This window comes from Pan paniscus, chromosome 11, assembly GCF_029289425.2.
Source record: "Pan paniscus chromosome 11, NHGRI_mPanPan1-v2.0_pri, whole genome shotgun sequence".
NCBI classification, from domain to species: Eukaryota; Metazoa; Chordata; class Mammalia; order Primates; family Hominidae; genus Pan; species Pan paniscus.
The window spans coordinates 46,447,493-46,467,764 of record NC_073260.2 but is presented as its reverse complement, the minus strand read 5'-3'; the positions used below and the strand labels follow the sequence as shown (position 1 = coordinate 46,467,764).

The 20,272-nt window shown below is 52.1% G+C and overlaps 1 protein-coding gene across 1 annotated transcript in view; it reads left to right on the top strand.

The window, feature by feature from the left end:
- Positions 1 to 20,272, top strand: part of FGD3 (FYVE, RhoGEF and PH domain containing 3) — an 88,790-nt gene that overhangs the window by 12,604 nt on the left and 55,914 nt on the right. The window contains exons 2-3 of the mRNA XM_003807850.4: positions 15,261 to 15,428; positions 16,234 to 16,735. Of these exons, the coding sequence (XP_003807898.1) occupies positions 16,283 to 16,735 (453 nt within the window). The 5' untranslated portion in view covers positions 15,261 to 15,428; positions 16,234 to 16,282. The remainder of the gene's footprint in view (positions 1 to 15,260; positions 15,429 to 16,233; positions 16,736 to 20,272) is intronic.

Sequence of the window (20,272 nt, the reverse complement as noted above, 5' to 3'; positions counted from 1 at the left end):
GTTCTCATTCCTCATGTCCCCATAACCTCCACATCTCCGTATTCTTCATGTCCCCGTATCCCTCACATCCCCGAGTCCCTGTGTTCCCATGTCTCCATATCCCCATGTCTCCATGTCCTCATGCCCCATATCTCCATATTCTTCATGTCTCCATGTCCTCTTTCCCCATTTTCTCATGTCGTGTCCCCGTGTCTTCATGTCTTCATGTCCCTATGTCTTCAGGTTCCCATGTCCACTTATCCTCACATCCCCATGTCTCCATGACCTCCACTTCCCATGCTCATGTCCCAAAATGCCCATATCCTCATGTCCTCTATGTCCTGTTGTCATGTCCGCATGTCTACATGTCTCCATATCCCTCGTGTCCCCAAGTCCCCTATCCCCATGTCTTCATTCCCCCATGAGGACCCCTCCTATCCCCACGTCCTCATGTCACCCATAAACCAGCCCAGAGCAGAGTTTGCCTTATGCTGTGTGCTTGGTAAATATGAGCTGCCTTCCTCCTTAAACCTTCCATTCAAAGGCTGCAGAATAACCATGGGTAAGATGGCTTCCCTGAAAAAATGCACCCCAGGTGTCACTACTAGACGTCAGATGGACACTTTCCCCCACAGCGGATAAACTGGTAGCAACCCTGGGAAGGAATGGGGTGTAACAGCCAGGGCCAGCTGGGTGCCGTAACAGTCCCAGGCTTAGTCATAGTGCAGTGCTGGCAATGGGAGAGTTGTGGGGGCTCTGTTCCTTGTAGTCAGATGGGGAGCACTCACCCACCAGGACAGAGGCCCAGGGAGAGCACTCATCCACCAGGGAAGAGCCCCTAGGCCAGCTGAGAGAAATTAGGCCAGGGGCTGCTGAACAGGGTAGAGCCCCTGGGCTTCCCTCCTGGTAAGTGGGTGTTCCCCCTTGGCCTCTCTCCCAGTGGGTGATCCCCCCGGGCCTCTCTCCTGGTGGGTGGGCCCTCCACCCAGGCCTCTCTCCTGGTGATTGGGTGCTCCCCCTGGGGCTCTCTCCTGGTGAGTGGGTGCTCTTCCAGGCCTCTCTCCTAGTGGGGTGCTCCCCCTGGGCCTCTCTCCTGGTGGGCGGGCACTCCCCCTGGCTGACAGTTCTCTGCCCATAGGCTCTCTCCATCCTGGCCTCTGTGGTCCCACACAGGCCCCTCTGGGTCCTGGACTTCAGAGCTCCTCTGCCTGGCCATGGCCAGCTTTCCTGGAAGACAGGACTGGGGGTCCCTGGGACAAAGCAGGAGTCCTGGGGAAACCCCCTTTCTCATCAGAGGCACCCACCCCTCATGAAGTGAGCCACCTGGGGCAGGATGAGCAGCACCCCTGAGGGACAGGCTAAGGGACACTGGAGGCACAGGGCGTTCTCTGCAGAGCCTCTGACTCCACAAAGTTATTCAAGGGCTTTGAGATTGAATAGCACCAATGGATTGTCACTGTGGTCCCCAGGAGCCCTCCATGGTCACCAGGAGTCCTCCAGGATAGAGGACTCATTTGAGCCATTGGAACATGAGTGAAATAATTGGTCAGAGAAATTGGAATATGTGTTGATACTTCCTGGTGGTTGCTTCTCCACTGTGGGCTGATCCCACCATTCCCCAACTTCAGGTCACCCTTGCCCTTTTTCATGATGAAAATACTACATCACTTTAAAACAATAGGAAACACTTAACTCTTTAGTTTTGATGGGTCAGTATTGGGGTGTGGCTTGGCTATGGCTTGGGGACCTCTCATGAGGCTACAGATGGTGGCTGGGGCTGCAGTGTCATCTGAAGGCCTGACTGAAACTGAGGATCATTTTCAAGGTGACTCATTCACACATCACAAGTTGTTGCTGGCTGTTGGCCTGGGGCCTTAGTTCCTCTCCGCATGGGCCTCTCTGCAGGGCTGCTTGAGCATCCTCATAACATGGCAGCCAGCTCCCCCACAGTGAGTGATTCAGCAAGGAAGGACAAAAGCTGCAGTGTTATGTATGGCCTGGCCTTGGAAGTCACCTTCATCATTTCTGTAATGTCCTATTGTACAGCAGTGTCCACAGGTCAGCTCTATTCACAGTGGGAGAGGCAGATAACCAGCAGTTGATGATCACTGGGCCATTGGGGGGCAGGCTGCCAAAAACATGTTTCTTTTTGAATGATGTCACTCCCAGGTGGAGGCACCACTTCCTCCCACTCACCCCCACCAGGGACGACAGGACACTTGGCCTCAGTTCTACTTTCAAGCCACAAACCCCTCCCCATCCTCTTTTTGTTCCTCACCTACCACAACTCCTCACCTTTCAGGTCATCACAGCCAGCCTGCTGCTGTGCTGCCAGAATTTATCTTGACCCTCTTAGGACGACAGTTGTGTATTCCTAGTGTACCTGGGTTTGTGTCCCTGGTCCTAATGGGACCCCACTGCTGGCCTTCTGGCACAGGGGACGTCTGTAGAGGAGAAGGCTGAACCAGGTGGTGGTGGCAGGCACTGCTGTCCTTCCTGGCCTGGGCTGGAAGCATCTGGATGGTCCAGGGCTGCCTCCTCAGGGGGCAGGAGCCAAGACTCCAGGGCCCGGGCATTGACAGCACAGCAACGGTGATTCAGATGTTGGTGGCTGGGATCCCTTGAGTACCTACCATAGGCAAAGCCCTCATTTCTCACAAAAACTCCACCACATGCATCCCACATTTTCTCCATTTCATGGAGGAAGAATGGAGTCTTCAAGAAGTTCATCAGTGTCCGGGCATGGTGGCTCATGCCTGTAATCCCAGCACTTTAGGAGGCCGAGGCAGACAGATCACCTGAGGTCAGGAGTTGAGACCAGCCTGGCTAACATGGTGAAACCCAGTCTCTATTAAAAATACAAAAAATTAGCTGGGCATTGTGGTGGGCACCTATAATCCCAGCTACTTGGAAGGATGAGGCAGGAGAATCTTTGAAACCAGAAGGTGGAGGTTGAAGTGAGCTGACTTTGCGCCACTGCACTCCAGCCTGGGCAACAGAGTGAGGCTCCGTCTCAAAAAAAAAAAAAAAAAAGAAAATATTAAGTTCAGCAATGTGGCTGAGGCCACAGCACCCATGCGTCCGAGCTCAGGTGACACTGTCCACCCCATCCTTGTCACGGCTGGGTGTAGCTCTGCATCCTCACACAGGCAGGGTACTTAGGGACAAACTCCACATCACCTCAGCCTTTAGCTTTTGGGAGGGAGGGGCACACCACTGTGTCCTGAGCCTCAGTTTCCCTGTTGTCAGACGGGGATAACCATACTTCACAGGGGCATGAAGGGGCCCAATGAGTAACCATTCACAGGGCACCTGCGGCAGCACCCGGCACAGGGAAACTGAGGCCCAGAGAAATTGCTTTTATTTATTTATTTATTATTTTATTTTTATTGAGACAGTCTCTTTCTGTCCCCTAGGCTGGAGTACAGTGGCGCAATCTCAGTTCACTGCAACCTCCACCTCTGGGGTTCGAGCGGTCCTCCCACCTCAGCCTCCTTAGTAGCTGGGATTACAAGCATGCGTCACAATGCCCAGCTGATTTTTGTATTTTTAGTAGAGACAGGGTTTCACCAAGTTGGCCAGAATGGTCTCAAACTCCTGACCTCAAGTGATCCTCCCTCCTTGACCTCCCAAAGTGCTGGGATTTCAGGCATGAGCCACCATGCCCAGGTGAGAAATTGCTTTAAAAAAAAATGAATATAAGGCTGGATTAACAAGCATTATTAAAATTGAGTCAGACTTTGCACTCTAAGCCCTTCAGGACCTGGTGTTATTATTTATTGATTCTCTCCCTAAAACAATGAGGGTGCCCTCCTGGTGGGGCTGCTCAGCGGGGCAGGTGCTGGGCCTGCTGGAGCAGCCCTCGTGGGTCAGGTCTCCCAGGAAGCATCTTGAAATATCTGTTTGCAGGGGGCCTCTTCACCTTCTAACTTGTGGCCATTTCATTGTTCCCAACCAAGAGGGTCTGAGGAAGCCTCTGATGGTGTGTTTCTGGGCTCACTCTGGGCTTGTCTGGTCTAGGGCCAGCCCCCTCATTCCCTGCTGGGCCCCTCCTCCCTGAAGATCTACACAGCAGATCTACTCACAAAAGTCCACCCAGCAGAAGCAGGAGGATGGTGGTTGTGGGTCCTCTGTGAGCAGCCCTGTTAACCTTTAAACCAGCACGGCTGCAGCAGCTGTGAGCCTAGCACCTGATCAGTGGAGAGCTGTGGATTGCATGTTTGTTTGCCATTGCCCCCGCCACCCTGCAAGTTGCACCTTCTAGAATCAGCAAGCCAAGCTCCTCTCACCCAGCGTAATGATGCGGAAATGCAAATGCACCATCATGTTGTGACCCATATTGCGAAAATTAGAAAAAAGGAAGTTGTGTTTCGCTATTGCACGAAGTTCAGCCCAGAGGAGAAACTCGCTCGCCTTCAGAAGACAGGTGAGTGGGCTTGGTCCTGAGGTGTTGGCCGAGCCCCGAGATCCTAACTGCTTTTGTGGAACTTTGGGGTGGTAGGAACATTCAGGGCAGGAGCCATTTGAGGGAGACGGATGTTTTCAAGGCAGGAAGTGGCTGTGGTGGCACGGAATGGTGTCTTGTTTTTGTTCTGTTGTCTTTCTCTGGGTTCCTGTAGCACAATGTGTAAAAATTCAGAGTTATTGTGGGCCTCGAATGGCAAGTGTGAAAAGCCTTTGTAAACTGCTGAGTGCTGGGACAGTGTTGCCTATCGTCTGGGGGTGGCTTAGGCTCTCACAAGATGAACGGTGCCTGCCTGTGTCCCCATCGAAGGCTGGCAGGGGCCTGGGTCCGAGGCTGACCAGATGCAGGGAGCCTTTTCCCATCGGCTGGCAGCGCACCAGCCAGGTCATCGAGACCACGGCCAGCCCCTCTCATGTCACCCAGGCCTGGGGGGCGGGGGGTAGCGCGAGCCTTCCTCTGCGTGAACAGAGGAGGGTGGTCCCAGACGCGTCCTGGGGGCTAGGCTTTCCCACACAGTGTGTCTCCAGAAGCTTCCTCTGCACTCTGCAGTTTAGATATTAGCAGATGCGGGCCTGTGTAGCATGGGGCTGTGAGGAAGGAGTGCTGCGCCCACCAAAGCCTCCTCAGCACCCCGTGCTGTGCCTGGCAGTGTGGGACAGTGGCGGGGCCACCTCAAGAGGTGCATGGACTGATGGCAGGGTCCCAGCGGCAGTGGCGGCACAACCCGATGCCACCGTGATTGTGCCCACTGTGCAGAGGGGGCCTGAGGGGCAGAGGCATGTTCAGGTCACACAGCATGGCCACACTCATCTGTAAAGTGGTGACTGAGTCGTGCCAGGCTCACTGTAGTTCGGGGCTGGACGTGCTTAGCAGGTGCCGCTGCCTTTCAGATCGGTGCTTGCCAACACCCAGGGCAGATGCTGGTCAGCCATTCTTGCAGGGGAGGAAACCAAGGCACACAGCTGACTTGCCCTGGGCCCCCCAGCCTGCAAAGTGTCTGACTGAGCCCCAGTACAAATCTTCACAACTTGCTCAGTGGCCCCAGAGCCGGGTGGGGCTGGCCGGCTGGGTGTGAAAGGGAGGAAGTGGTTTGTCCCCAGCTGGGCTGTTACAGGAGGCCAGAGGAGGCCCCGGTTCCACTCCTCAGGGGGCGGAGGTCCACGTCTACACAAAAACCAGCACCATGCAGTGTGCAAGACCCCTTGGAACGACACCAGGCCGAGTGCCCTGCACACAGAGGCCTGCAGCCGTGTTGTACAGAGGTTAGAGCTGAAATGACCTTTTCCTGAGAAGCCTCACCACTGTCCGAGGATGGGCCTGACCTTCCTGGCCTGTGCCCCTTGAGGACTCCCAGGTTAGTCCCTGGGCTAGAAGAGTGACCTGGGAGTCACTGGTGCATGTGCTGGGAGCTCCCGAAGCATCCTCCCCACCTGCCCCGATAGGTCTATCAGGAGCCTGGTTTACAGATAAGGAAACTGAGGCCCCTCAGTAAGGGCAGTGCTGGGCAGGTGTGAAACCTAGACAAGGATGAGACCGGGCTTGTGGAACAAGGAGGCTCGGAGGCAAGCATGTGCCGAAAACAATGAACAAGGACAGGAGGAAGAGCAGAGCCGGGCACTGTGGTGCCTGCCTGTCCCTAGGCGGGACGACCGTCAGCTGTGGGGGCTGAGCCGGTCGGGAAGGAAACAGGATATGAGGACCTTCATTCATCCCTTACATTTCTCCCTGTGTGCTGCCTTCTTCTCTGCAGATATTGTGGGTCCTTGTAGGTGACAAGGGGCCCATTGTCTGAGGAGGGAGACAGGGACATGAGCCTGCCACGGTTTCATCTGGCTAGCTGCAAGGACAGTGCAGGGCAGGCCTTGTGTGAAATGGGGGCAGCCACATCTGGGTCTGGGGACAAGCTGCCTGCTGCCTAGTGACACGAACCTGTGCCCGTGGTGCCTCCGTCCCCACACGTGAGCTTCCCCACTCCCTCCTTCTGAGCTTGCTGCCTGCCGGTGAGTGTCCCTGGTCTCAGGAAAGTAGCCCACAGGCAAATGGTTGCTGCATTTTCCCAAAAGCAAGTATTGAACCCCTAACAATAATCTCAGCCCTCCAGGACAGGGCCCCCTGCTCTGTGCCACAAGGTGTGCTGTCCCCCAGCCCCACCCTCCAGGTGGGGGCACCGCAGACTCAGGCCTGGAGGCTGCACCCCACCTGGGAGTCTGTATGAGGCCTCTGCCCAGGGTGCCAGTCTTCTGAGGAGCAGCGGTGGCTGTGCATGTGGACCAAGGAAGGAGGGCAAGAGTGTGTGAATGCGGGCTGAGCTCCGCAGCCTCAGAAAGGGACACTAAGGATCCCGCCTCCCCTGGACACCCCCAGCTGGGCAAGGAGGTTGACAAGGAGGCTGGCCTGGTACAGGGCCTTGCCCTTCGCACCTTGTCATTTTGGTGCAAATTCAAAAAACTTCTCATGAGAATCTTCTGCATACGTTTAAAAAAAGTTTTCTTTTTAAAAATGGCAGTAAAATACACATAACCTAAAACATAGCACCTTCATCTTTTTTCTTTCTTTTTTTTTTTTTTTTGGGATGGAGTCTCACTCTGTCTCCCAGGCTGGAGTGCAATGGAGCCATCTCGGTTCACTGCAACCTCCATCTCCCGGGTTCAAGCGATTCTCCTGCTTCAGCCTCCCAAGTAGCTGGGATTACAGGTGCCCACCACCAAGCCCAGCTAATTTCTTGTATTTTTAGTAGAGAGGGGGTTTTACCATATTGGTCAGGCTGGTCTTGAACTCCTGACCTCAGGTGATCCATCTGCCTTGGCCTCCCAAAGTGCTGGAATTACAGGTGTGAGCCACCGTGCCCAGCCTCCTTCATCGTTTTTAAGTGATCAGTACAGTGCCCTCAGCACATTCATATTGCTGTGCAACCATCACTGCCATCCATCTCCAGAGCGTCTTCACCTTCCCAATCTGAAACTCTGTCCCTGTTAAACCCTCTCCATTCCCTCCCCTGGCCCTGGCAGCCACCATTCTGGTTTCTGTCTCTGTGAATTTGACTCCTCTAGGACCTAACCTAGGTGGAATCACACAGGATTTGTCCCTTTGTGACTAGCTTATTTCACTTAGCATAATGTCCTCAGGGTCCACCCCTGTTGTGGCATGGGTCAGAATTTCCTTCTGGTTTATTTATTTACTTATGAGATGGAGTCTCACTCTGTCACCAGGCTGGAGTGCAGTGGCGCGATCTCAGCTCACTGCTACCTCTGCCTTCCAGGTTCAAGCTATTCTCCTGCCTCAGCCTCCCAAGTAGCTGAGACTACAGGCATGCACCACCATGCCCAGCTAATTTTTGTATTTTTAGTAGAGACAGGGTTTCATCATGTTGACCAGGCTGGTCTCAATCTCTTGACCTCGTGATCCACCCGCCTCGGCCTCCCAAGATGCTGGGATTACAGGCGGGAACCACTGCGCCCGGCCTCCTTCTGTTTAAGGCTGAACATGATTCTGTTCTATGGAGAGGCCACCTTTTCTTTATCCAGGTTTCTAGGGATGGACACTTGAGGGGCTTCCACCCTTTGGCTGTTGTAGGGAATGCTGCTATGTATGTGGGTGTACAAGTACCTGTTTAAGACCCTGCTTTCAAACCTTTTGGGAGAAACATTCTTGACTAGATGGACTCACATGGGAAACTGGTGTTGGTTTAAATGTGGCTGCCCTAAGAAAAGCTGCCGCATCCTTGGGAGAGGTAGATACCCCCCGCCCACCAGCCCCCGATTCCAGGCTGTCCAGCCTCTTCTCCCAGTCCACAGTCACAGCGTCATGCCAGGGCTATGGGTCATGAAGAGTCATACAGTCTTAAACAGTAGAAGTAACTTGTAAAGGTGGCGGTGTGAGCCATATTTGTGAGTGTCTGCTCATGGCATGACTGCAAACGGGGAGTTGCTGCGTTGATCTGCCTCCTCTTCTCCCTGCTCAGCTTGCCCTCACTTCCTGCTCAGCTTGCCCTCACTTCCTGCCCTCTCCGAGGCCCCTCTGACCCCCATCCCAATTCAGGAGCATGTGGCACCTCACTGAGTTCTCAGCAGAGATGATGGAGACCCCCCCTCCATCCACTCCCACAGCAGACAGGGCATTTCCCAGGCTGAGACCCCAAGGTAATTACTCTGGGCTTCCAGGCACCGCTAGGTCACAAAGTGGCTTTAATTTTTGTTTTCTTTTCTTTTTTCTTTCTTTCTTTTTTTTTTTTTTTTTTGACACGGAGTCTCACTCTGTGGCCCAGGCTGGAGTGCAGTGGTGTGATCTCCTCACTGCAACCTCCGCCTCATGGGCACAAGCAATTCTCCTGTCTCAGCCTCCAGAATAGCTGGGACTACAGATGCAAGCCATCACGCCTGGCTAATTTTTGTATTTTTAGTAGAGATGGGGTTTCACCATATTCATCAGGCTGGTCTCGAACTCCTGACCTCAGGTGGAGGTCTGCCAAAGTGCCTTAGCCTCCCAAAGTGCTGGGATTGCAGGTGTGAGCCACTGCGCCCAGCCTGGTGGCTTTAATTGACTGCCATTGGGCATTACATCTGGGCATGGCCAGGGTGCCCTGGGCCTTGCTCACTGTGGGTGGCCTCAGTGGGTTTGGGACCTCAAGGCACCAAAGTTAAGCCAGTGAGAAGCCATATGGGGACCAGCAGATATAGGCAGTTCACATGGTTTATTGTATCACCTAGAGGCACTTACAGTATTGCCTGGATTCTCTATCACAGGGTAACCCACAAGGGAGATCTTGTCGTCATCATCCCTCATGATTCTGGGCCACCTGGGTGCAGCGGGCGGCTCTTGCCCACAGGGCTGGCACCCATTGCATAAGGCTTCCCCCAAAGGCTTCAGGCCTGGCTGCCACCTGCTGTCGGCGGGGATGCCCCCGCATGCCTCTCTGAGTGGCCAAGGCTCCCTCACAGTGAGGTGCTGGCTTCCAAGTGTGAGAGCCCAGAGCTGTCTTCCCTCCTGACCTGGCCTCCCACATGCTGCCCTCTCTAGTTACAGCAAGTCTCTTAGGGGCTCTGTATTTAGGGGAGGGATGTCAGAGTCCGCTTTTAGATTGAAGTGGCATCAAAGAATATATGGGCAGTTTAAAAACCACCACTAACGCGTTTGTTGCTCCCCCTACATAACATGCCGTTGTTATGGAGCCTCCTGTGTGCCGGGGGCCACTGGGCCACTTCAGCGACAGGACAAGGGAGGTCCCTGCCTACTAGGTTCCAGGCAGCACAGTGGACAGGTGCCGTGGTGGGTTTCTTTCAGATGGGGGGGGACTCCCGCACGGCCCCCCGGGAAGGGACATCTGGTGGCAGATAGAGCTGGGTGGTAGGCAGACTGGTGACCCATCTGTGGGACCAGCCCTGCCTATCTGGGGGACCGCTGCACTGTGGAGGGACACGGGGCGGGGGCCAGAGCACTTCATCCCCCTGCTCACTGGCTGCTGTGATGGAGACACATGAACAGTTCTAGGACACCCTGGATTCTGGGGCATTCTAAATTTCTTCAGGTTTGTGGATTTCCTCGTGCTACAAGGTGGCAGCCCTGAGTGTCTGGGACCTGTTCCCTGGCTGAGTCCACAGTGGGCACAGCTCATCTGGGTCAGCAGCTCCAGCCTTGCTCACCTCAGGCGGCTCAGGGCTTCTTAAAGGGAAAGCTGAGGTGGCTGCATACAGAGAACTGACCTCGGCTTCCTCAATGCCCCTGTGGAAACATAGGCATAGCCCTGGGCGGACCAGAGTGACCCAAGCCCGGGGGCTTCCAGCACCTGTGTGCCAGGGCCAGCCTCTCTCAGCCTCGGCGTCCTCATATGAAGGACAGAAACGTCCCCTGCAAATGTGAGAAAGGGCTCAGCACTGACCCTGCGCATGGGTGTGCATGGGTGTACTTGCCTTATATGTGTGTATGCATTGTCAACCTAAAATAATCAAGAGAATCAGAACATAGTCTAAAGAGAGTTTATTCAAGCACAAGGTTGAGGACTGCAGCCAGGGAGACACTTCCAAGTTGCCTCAAGGAATGTCTGGAGAACAAAAGAGAGGCTCAAGTGTTTAAAGAAAAGAAAGGATGAATCAGGAGAGGGGGTGGTGACCGTTGTTCATCAGGAACTCTCATTGGTTCACAGAAATAACACTGGCTAGTGATTGGCCAGCCACTGTTGAACTACAGGGAATGTGGCATTTTAGGGCTACTTGGCATCTGTTAGTCTCAAGCCTGCATAGCAAGTGGTTTCAGGAGGGACCTATTTTGCTTGATGGGGAGTGACACATGACTGTGTTGCGTTCCAGCGCCTCTCAATGCCTGATTATATAAAGGGGCTGGCATTCCTCAGATACAGGCCTTTTTATTTTTCAGCATACGTGTGCACATATGTGTATGTATGTGCACATGTGCGTTTGTTTATGCATGTGTGCGTGCACCTGTGCCTTGAAGGCCAGGCAGTGGCCACACCAGCCCAGGAGGGTTGCTGCTGGCAAAGCCTTTGGCCGCAGAGGGGCTCTGCCCGGCTACACTTCCCAAAGTAGCTCATCCCTCTTCTGCCCCTCTATCCAGCTCTCTTTGTTTTCTGTTCTCATTACCTTTTTTATTTTAAAACAACGCATACTCTGTAAAAAGTCCTTGCAACAGAATAGAAGGAAGTGAAGTGACAATTAGGGGCTCCTCAACCCAGGTTGCCCCCACCAAGGGCACCCTAAAAACCTCACTTTTAATTTGATTGCCTTTGTAAAGACCCTGTCTCCAAACATGCCTTCATTTTGAGGTACTGGGGGCTAGGACTTCAGTGTGTGAATTGGGGGGTACCGACAGGATCCATAACACAGGTGTTTGCAATACAGAGTTGCAAACGCAAAGCTGGAGGTGAGTGTCCTTCATTTGTTTTGGTTCATCTGCTCTTGGACAAAAGCCCTTCCAAGATGGGAGTGATTTGAGGGCCTCCGATGAGCACAGTGCATCCCTCTCCTCTGGACAGGATGTCTGGGGACCCGGGCTGCTTGGGCCTCCTAGGCTGCAACCACACACCTCCTCACCTCTCCTCATGATCCATCATGATCCATCCTCCCTTCTGTGGTAAGGAAAATGATGCTCAGGAATGTCTGAAACTCACCAAGTTTGTACAGTTCAAAGGCGATAAGGGTGGGATTTTTCTTTTCTTTTCTTTTCTTTTTTTTTTTTTGAGACAGAATCTGGCTCTTTCCCCTAGGCTGGAGTGCAGTGGTGAGATCTCTGCTCACTGCAACCTCCGCCTCCAGGGTTCAAGCGATTCTCCTGCCTCAGCCTTTCCAGTAGCTGGGATTACAGGAGCCCACCACCACACCTGGCTAGGGTGGGATTTTTCTTGATCAGCCCTGTGAGGTATACTTGGCATACCATTGATGCATGATGTTTAAAGTGTACAGTTGGATAAACTTTGACATGGGGTGTGCTCATGAAATTATCACCACAATCAAGGTAATGAATATGTGTGCAACATCCCACAAAGCTCTTGTGCTCCTTTGTAAGCACTCCCCACCTCCCCAGCCCCCTCCACCCATCCACCCCTCTCCCCCACACCAACCCCACAGCCCCTCCCATTCCTTCCAGGCACCCAGCTGATCTGCTTCCTAGCACCATAGGCTACTTTGCACTTCCTAGAATTCTGTAGTAATGAGAAAACACAGCAGGTCTTCTGTGGCTCCTTTTGTTCAGCATAATTATTTCTAGATTCATCTGTATTCTATTCCCTTTTTAAAAATGGTCTGAAAGATCTGGCTGGATGTGGTGGCTCATGCCTGTAATCCCAGCACTTTGGGAGGCTGAGGTGGGAGGATCACTTGAGGTCAGGAGTTCGAGACCAGTCTGGCCAACATGGTGAAAACCCATCTCTACTAAAAAAAATACAAAAATTAGCCAGGCGTGGTGGTGGGTGCCTGTAATCCCAGCTACTCAGGAGGCTGAGGTGGGAGAATCACTTGAACCCAGGAGGCGGAGGTTGCAGTGAACCTAGATTGTGGCCACTGAACTCCAGCCTGTGTGACAGAGGGAGACTCCATCTCAAAAAAAAAAAAGGTCTGAAAGATCATTAGATGTAGGTATAGAATTAGCATCATTATTTTCCTGAAATGTTTGTAGAATTCACCAGTGAAGATCTCTGTGCCTGAAATTCTCCATGTGGGAAAAGTTTTAACTACAAGGATTTCTTGTGCTTGTTTTACATTGAGCTTCTTAGATGTGTAGATTTATAGTTTCCATCAAATCTAGAAAACTTGTCATTATTTCCTCAAATATTTTTTTTGTCCACCCCTTTTTGAGACTCTGATCACACATGTATTACACTACTTGAAGTTTTCCCACGTTTCACTGTTGCTCAGTTTCTCTGTGTGTGTGTGTGTGTTTCATTTTGGGTAGTTTCTGTTCCCGTCTCTTCAAATTCACTAGTTTTTCTTCTGCAATGTCTAATTGGTTGTTAATTCCTTCCAGTGTGTTTTTGGTCTCACACTTCGTAGTTTTCATCTCTGGAAGTTTAATGTGGGCCTTCTTACATTCTCCACGTCTCTACTGGATTTTAGAACATAGGATGACACAGACATGATAGTAGTTTTTAATGTCCCTTTTTGCTAATTCCAACATCTGTGTTAGTTATGGGTCAGTTTATATTGAATTTTTTCTCTTCATTAGTTATAGTCCCTTTTATGCCTGGTAATTTTTTTTTTTTTTTTTTTTTTTGAGACAGAGTTTTGCTCTGTCGCCCAGGCTGGAGTGCAGTTGTGCAATTTCAGCTCACCGCAACATCCGCCTCCTGAGTTCAAGCAGTTCTCCTGCCTCAGCCTCCTGAGCAGCTGGGATTACAGGCACGCACCACCATGCCTGGCTAATTTTTGTATTTTTAGTAGAGATAGGGTTTCTCCATGTTGGTCAGGCTGGTCTCGAACTCCTGCCCGCAAGTGATCCATCTGCCTTGGCCTCCTAAAGTGCTGGGATTACAGGCGTGAGCCACTGTGCCTCTGCCTGGTGATTTTTGATTGGATGCCAGACTATGGGAATTTTACCTTGCCATGCACTAGATATTTTTGTAGTTCTATAAATATTTTTTAGCTTTGTTCAAGGATGCAGTTGGGTAAACATATGGACTTCTTCCTGTTAAGTTTTGTTAATATTTGCTAGGTGGGACCAGAGCAGTGATCACTGCAGGGCTAATTATCCATCATTCCTGAAGCAAGACCCTCTGAGTATTCAACGCAATGCCCCGTGACCTGTGGGGCTTTTAGGGCTGGCTGGTGGGCATAGGCGTGTCCCTGCCCTGTGAAAGCTCCCTGTGGTCCTCACAGGTGGTTCTTTCTCTGGCCTCCTGTGCTCTCCCCACCGCACACATGCTGAACGGTCCTCGAGGAGCCCCTCTGAGATCTCTGGGTTCTCTGTCTGTGCAGCTCTCTCATCTTCAGGGCTCCATGCTGTGGACTCTGGCCACCTTAGTCTTCTGGGCCTCCCAGTTTTGTCTTCTCAACTTAGAGAGTCCACTGGGCCCCACAGGGCTCCCCTTCCCTGATCCATGGCTCAGAAATGGTCTCCGGGCAGTGAGCTGGGGCAATAGGAGGGCTCACCTCATTCATTCCCGTCTCTCAGGGACCACAGTGTTTTACCGCTTGGTGTAGAGCCTTGCAAACTTGTTTCGTAGGTTTTGTCCATTTTTGTTGTTGTTCCAGGTGAGAGTAAATCTGGTTTCTATTACTCCATCCTGACCAGAAGCATAATTCCCCCGAGATGGGGTTGAACCAGGCTCTGTCTTGCCAGACAGCTACCTTTGAACACACCGAGGCTGAGCACAGCTCACATTCCATCCGGTGTATTTTTATTGCTGTGCCATGTTTGACCTCTGGAAACCTGAGTTTATCTCTTGTGCTATGAGAAGAATGCAGCAAAACATGTATTTTCTGTTTAGAAATCTTAATATTGCCCCCCATTGAACTCGTTAGGAATGCGGCAGTAGCCAATCATAAATGCCCACCTGAGCGATTCTGGAGTCATTTAAAGAAAAGTCCACTCAAAAGGGGTTTTGCCCCAAGACAGTGAGCACTCAGGAGACTGTGTGTGGTGGGGGTGCTCCACCGTGGAGCTGGTCGGCATCCACAGCCACCCGGACGCTGCCAGAGCCCAGGCCTGCGCCACGCCCTGCCCAGAGGCACACCTGCCTGCTCAAGGCAACCAGGGCAGGCTCAAGGCAGCCAGGGCCAGCTCACTGTGTGCCTGTCACTGTGTGAAGCCTGCTTCTTCTTTATTCCGCTTAGCAAGTGAGGCAGGAGCATGTAAAGCTGCTGGCAGAGGAATATCTAATTGTGAGTGTGAGTGCGTGTGTGACTGTGAGTGTGAGCCAGCCCGTCAGTGTGAATGTTTGAGGGAGCCTCTCTGTATGTGCCTGGGGGAGGGTGTGAGGTGTGGGCTAGGGAGGGGCCTGGCGATGCCCACCGGCTCACCTCACACTGGACAGTGCCTGCATGTTCAAGATGACCCTTCCCCTGGGCCGCAGGATGCTGCATGGCAAGGGACAAGCTCAGCCCTGGCCCCAGAGTTTCCAGCCGAGCAAGACACTGCCCACCCTACAGTGCATGGCTGCTGGTGCAGGCCCCACCCTTTTGGGGGCGTTGTGTGCCAGCCTGGGGGCTGAGGATATGACTGTGCAGATGGCCATGCCCCAATCCTGGAGTCCACCATGCTGGGTGGTGGCATGGAGCTTCCCTCCTCCGCACCCCCGCAGAGCCGGGGCCTCTGGCTGCTCCAAATGCCAGTTGGAGAAGGTGGTTTTCTTTCTCTACTAATGTCTTTTCAGTACCTCCTAAATGGCTCTACTTTGAACCTGCTGGGCAAGGAAGAGATTTTCAAGGAAACCATCTACCGTGTGCGAGCTCCTGCCGGCCAACCCCAGACCCCAGCACGGAGCCAGGCGCCTGTGCCTGCCGACCCTCAGCACCCTCCTCAGAAAGGCTGGTGGCATCAGGTATGGGGATAAGTGACCGCCACTTGCAGCCCCTAGGCTCCTCGGCAGCTGCGTCTTGGGTTCAAGAGGATGATTTTGAGGGATGACAGTCTCCCTCTAGGCCCGTCTCACCTTTGCTCCTCCTCAGAGGCGCCCGGTGAATTCTCTGTGCACTTAGAATTGACACTTGAATTTGGTCCATGAGAGGCGTGGTGGGCCAGTGTGAGGTGGCTCCAGTGCACAGGAGGGAGGAGGAGTTTTGGGGCAAAGACCTTGGTCCACATCCTCTGGCAAGACGCACCTCCTGCCCCAGCCCTCCCCTGAGGGAGATAGTAGAGACAGCTGGGACCCTGGACCCCTGGGGGCTGTTTTCTGACCTGTCCAGCAGGCAGTGGTGAGGAGGAGGAGGAGGAGGAGGACACCGGCCTCATGTCCTGGGAGTATCAGAGGATTGAAAAAGCACCACGGATGCCCTATAAACAGAAGCCACTGTGTTCCTTTTGGTTATGGTCACTACCTTGAGCATCTATTTTGAATTTATTGAACAGCAGATAGCTTCACACCACAGGGTTAATTTTTTTTATGCGGAACAAACAATTTTAAAACAAAACGTTTTCCATTTTCTGTTCTTTAAAAGCCTGTCTGTACAAGACCCAGCTGAAGCTGACCAGGGCATTCACACTTCACACACAACCCCCAGCCCACCTGCTCCAGGCTTTGGGTGGGGGGCGGAGGGTACTGCCTGGGGGCTGCATTTGGGGGTTGCACCTGAGGGTGCTGGTCCATGCCTGGCTAGCACTGACTCCGGCTTGTTTCTCCCCTACAGGAAGCCCCTGGCCAGCCTCCACCTGAGCCCAGTGAGCTCAGCTTTAAGGATGGAGTCAGGCAGGGGGTCCTCAACCCCTCCAGGACCCATTGCTGCCCTAGGGATGCCAGACACTGGGCCTGGCAGTTCCTCCCTAGGGAAGCTTCAGGCGCTCCCTGTTGGGCCCAGAGCCCACTGTGGGGACCCTGTCAGCCTGGCTGCAGCAGGGGACGGCTCTCCAGACACAGGCCCCACGGGAGAGCTGAGTGGTAGCTTAAAGATCCCCAACCGGGACAGCGGGATCGACAGTCCATCCTCCAGTGTGGCTGGAGAGAACTTTCCCTGCGAGGAGGGCTTGGAGGCTGGCCCAAGCCCCACTGTACTGGGGGCGCACGCAGAGATGGCCCTGGACAGCCAGGTCCCGAAGGTCACCCCCCAGGAGGAGGCGGACAGCGACGTGGGTGAGGAACCTGACTCTGAGAACACCCCCCAGAAGGCTGACAAGGATGCCGGCCTGGCCCAGGTAGGCTTCTCCTTCTCTGTCCCCGCTGCGGGCTGCAGGCCTTTCCTTAGGAGGGGTTTGAGATTTTCAGTGGGCGTCATCCCACACCTTGTTTCCAGGAATGTGGCACACAGGCTCGTGCTGTGTGCAAGGGGAGGTCCTGGGATGCAGTCTGCCCTAGAAAAGCCTGAGGGAAAAATCCATGCAGACCAGGCCAAGCCCACCTGACACCTTGAGCAGTGACCTCAGTCCTGAGTCTCAGTTTCCACAACTGCACAGTGGGCACCTCCCGACCCTGGGAAGGTATGATGGTCAGTCCTACTGGTGGTGCTGCCAAAGCCGCCCTTTGCACAGTGCTCACTGCTGACTATAAAACTCCTGGGAGGAGACGGTGTGAGTGGGGAAACTGTTTTCCTCAATGGGAAACTGAGGCACAGAGGGCATGGTACCTGGCCAGGGTCACCTATGGGGTGTGGCACAGGCTGGGTGCCCTGTGCTCTTCAGGACATGGTGGGGCAGGACCTGTGAGGCCCGCAGTGCAGTGTGGAGACCAGAGCAGACAGTTCCCACAACACGATGGGGCTGCATGGAGGGAGTTTGTTTGCGTTCTCATTAGCGTTTATGGGGCTCTTGGCTCGGTGCTGGGATCTTGGGGAGATGGAGAGGCAGCAGATGGCCTCAGGCTCAGAGAAACTGTGGGTATGGGGGGCACAGCTTGAGTAAGTTGCCAAGTGACCAGGTCCTGGGAGCGCTTTGCGGGTCAGGCTTGCTGGCTCCTAGGTGGGGACGTTGCTGGCTGACACGGGGACCATCGGGAGACGGGCTGGGCAGGTGAAGGGCAGTCCGGTGCCTGGACCACTGTGAGCTGGCTTGGCGGAGACGAGGCCAGGGCTGTGTTCAATGGAGGCTTTATTATCACTCAGGTGTAGGAAGGATCAGACCACTGCCATTGACAAGATGGTTTGTCATCCTCAGTTTCCAAGAGAAAGGGGCATGTCACACCACACCGTGGGGCCACAGGGAAGCCCAGGGTCAGTCAGAAGGCAGAGGGTTCGAGGGGGAACTGTGGGCCTGAGACGGTAATGTGGTTTCTGCGGGAAACTTGAGTTCCCAGCCATGATGGGAATGGGAGGTCAGACACACCTGATTCTACTCCCTCACTTTTGTAGTTTACACACAACTGAGCAGCATTAATCTTAAAATAGAGATCAGAAGACTGACAGAATAGACTCTGTGGCAATAAGATACCAAATTATAAACAGGACCAGGCAAGTGTACACACCATACACTTAAAGAATAAACTATATTCTGGCTGGGCGCGGTGGCTCACGCCTATAATCCTAGCACTTTGGGAGGCCGAGGTGGGTGGATCACCTGAGGTCAGGAGTTTGAGACCAGCCTGACCAACACGGAGAAAACCTGTCTCTACTAAAAATACAAAATTAGCTGGGTGTGGTGGCACATGCCTGTAATCCCAGCTAATTGGGAGGCTGAGGCAGGAGAATCACTTGAACCCAGGAGGCGGAGGTTGTGGTGAGCCGATATCACACCATTGCACTCCAGCCTGGGCAGCAAGAAAGAAACTCCATCTCAAAAAAAAAAAAAAGAATAAACTATATTCTAATAGCCACGAGGTATTTTCTTTTTCTTTAGCAGCTAAACAAGCAATAAGCAATATTAAAACAACTATAGCTCCACCAGATGCTGACTGACACTCCCACCGCCCACCCCCCCACCCCACCCCCATTCCACCAGCCATAACTGCAGCTTTGATTGGACAAGAGACTGATTGAGTAACTTTCTTTCAGTGAGAAGATCACTGACTCTGTATGGACTGGCTCTGGCCAGTTTGCAGAGGCTGCACACTTGCGTGCATTTGTGTCCTGAAAAGACCTTTTGGCATACAGAGCCTGACTGTAATACATTTAAATGTTAAGGCTCCACCCCAAGGTGAACATGAATTGCATGTTACACGCACCCTCCCCTCCCCTCCCCCCTCTTCCTTCCCCTCCCCTCCCTTCCCCCATTCGCCTTCCCCCCTCCCCTCCCCTCCCCCATCCCCCCTCCACTCCTCTCTGCCCCTCCCCTCCCCTCCCCTCTCCTTCCCTTCCCTTTCCTTGAGACAGAATCTCATTATATTGCCCAGGCTCATCTCAAACTTCTGGCCTCAAGTGATCCTCCTGCCTTGGCTTCCCAAGTTGTCAGGATTATAGCTGTGAGCCACCATGCCAAGCACCAACTGATTTTTTTGTGTTCATTTTGTATTCTGTAACCTTACTGAACTGGTTCGTTAGTCCTAACAGTTTTTAATGGAATCTTAAGGATTTTTTAGTATAAAATCATGTCATCTGTGAACAGAACTAATTTTACTTTTTCCTTTCCAATTTGGATGACTTTTCTTCCTTTTTCTCTCCTAATTGCTCTGGCTAGGACTTCCCATACTATATTGAATAGAAGTGGTGAGAGTGGGCATCCTTGTCTTATTTCTAATCTTAGAGGAAAAGTTTTAGTCTTTCACCATTGAATATGATGTTAGCTGTGGGCTTCTCATATATGAGCTTTATTATATTGAGGTAGTTTCATTCTGTTCCTAGTTTGTTGAGTGTTTTTTATCATGAAAGGATGTTGAATCCTTTCAAATGCTTTTTCTGCATCAATTGAGATGATCATGTGGCTTTTGTCCTTCATTCTGTTAATGTGGTGTATTACATTAATTGATTTTTGTTATGTTGAACCAGAGTTGCATTCCAGGAATAAACTTGGTCATGGTGATTAATCCTTTCAATGTACTGTTGAATTTCATTTCCTAGTATTTTGTTGAGGTCTTTTGCATCAATATTCATCAGGGATATTGGCCCGTAGTTTTATTTTCCTGTATCGTCTTTATATGGCCTTGGTATCAGGATAATGCTGGCCTTATTGAATGAGCTGGAAGTATGCCCTCCTCTTCAATTGTTTTGGAAGAATTTCAGGAGGATTGGTTTTATTTCTTTTTAAAATGTTTATAGAATCCATCAGTGAAGCCATCTGGTCCTGGACATTTGTTTGTTTGGAGGATCTTTATTACTAATTCAATCTGCATACTCATTATTGCTCTTTCAAATTTTCTATTTCTTCATGATTCAGTCTTCCCAGGTTGTGTGTTTCTAGGAATTTACCCATTACTGTTCATAGTATTCTCTTTTAGTCTTTTTATTTCTGTGGCACCTCTTGTAATGTCCCCTCTTTCATTTTAGTTGAGTCTTCTCTCTCTCTCTCTTTTTTTTTTGAGGCAGTCTATTTAAAAATCACAACATTTAGAAAAAAATCTATACATTTAGACAATAGAATAGATTTTTTTTTTTTTAGATGGAGTCTCACTCACTCTGTTGCCCAGGGTGGAGTATAGTGGTGCTAACTGCAACCTCCACCTCCTGGGTTCAAGCAATTCTCCCGCCCCAGCATCCCGAGTAGCTGAGATTACAGGCGTGTGCCACCATGCCCAGCTAATTTTTGTATTTCTAGTAGAGATGAAGTTTCACCGTTTTGGCCAGGGTGATCTCAAATTCCTGGCCTCAA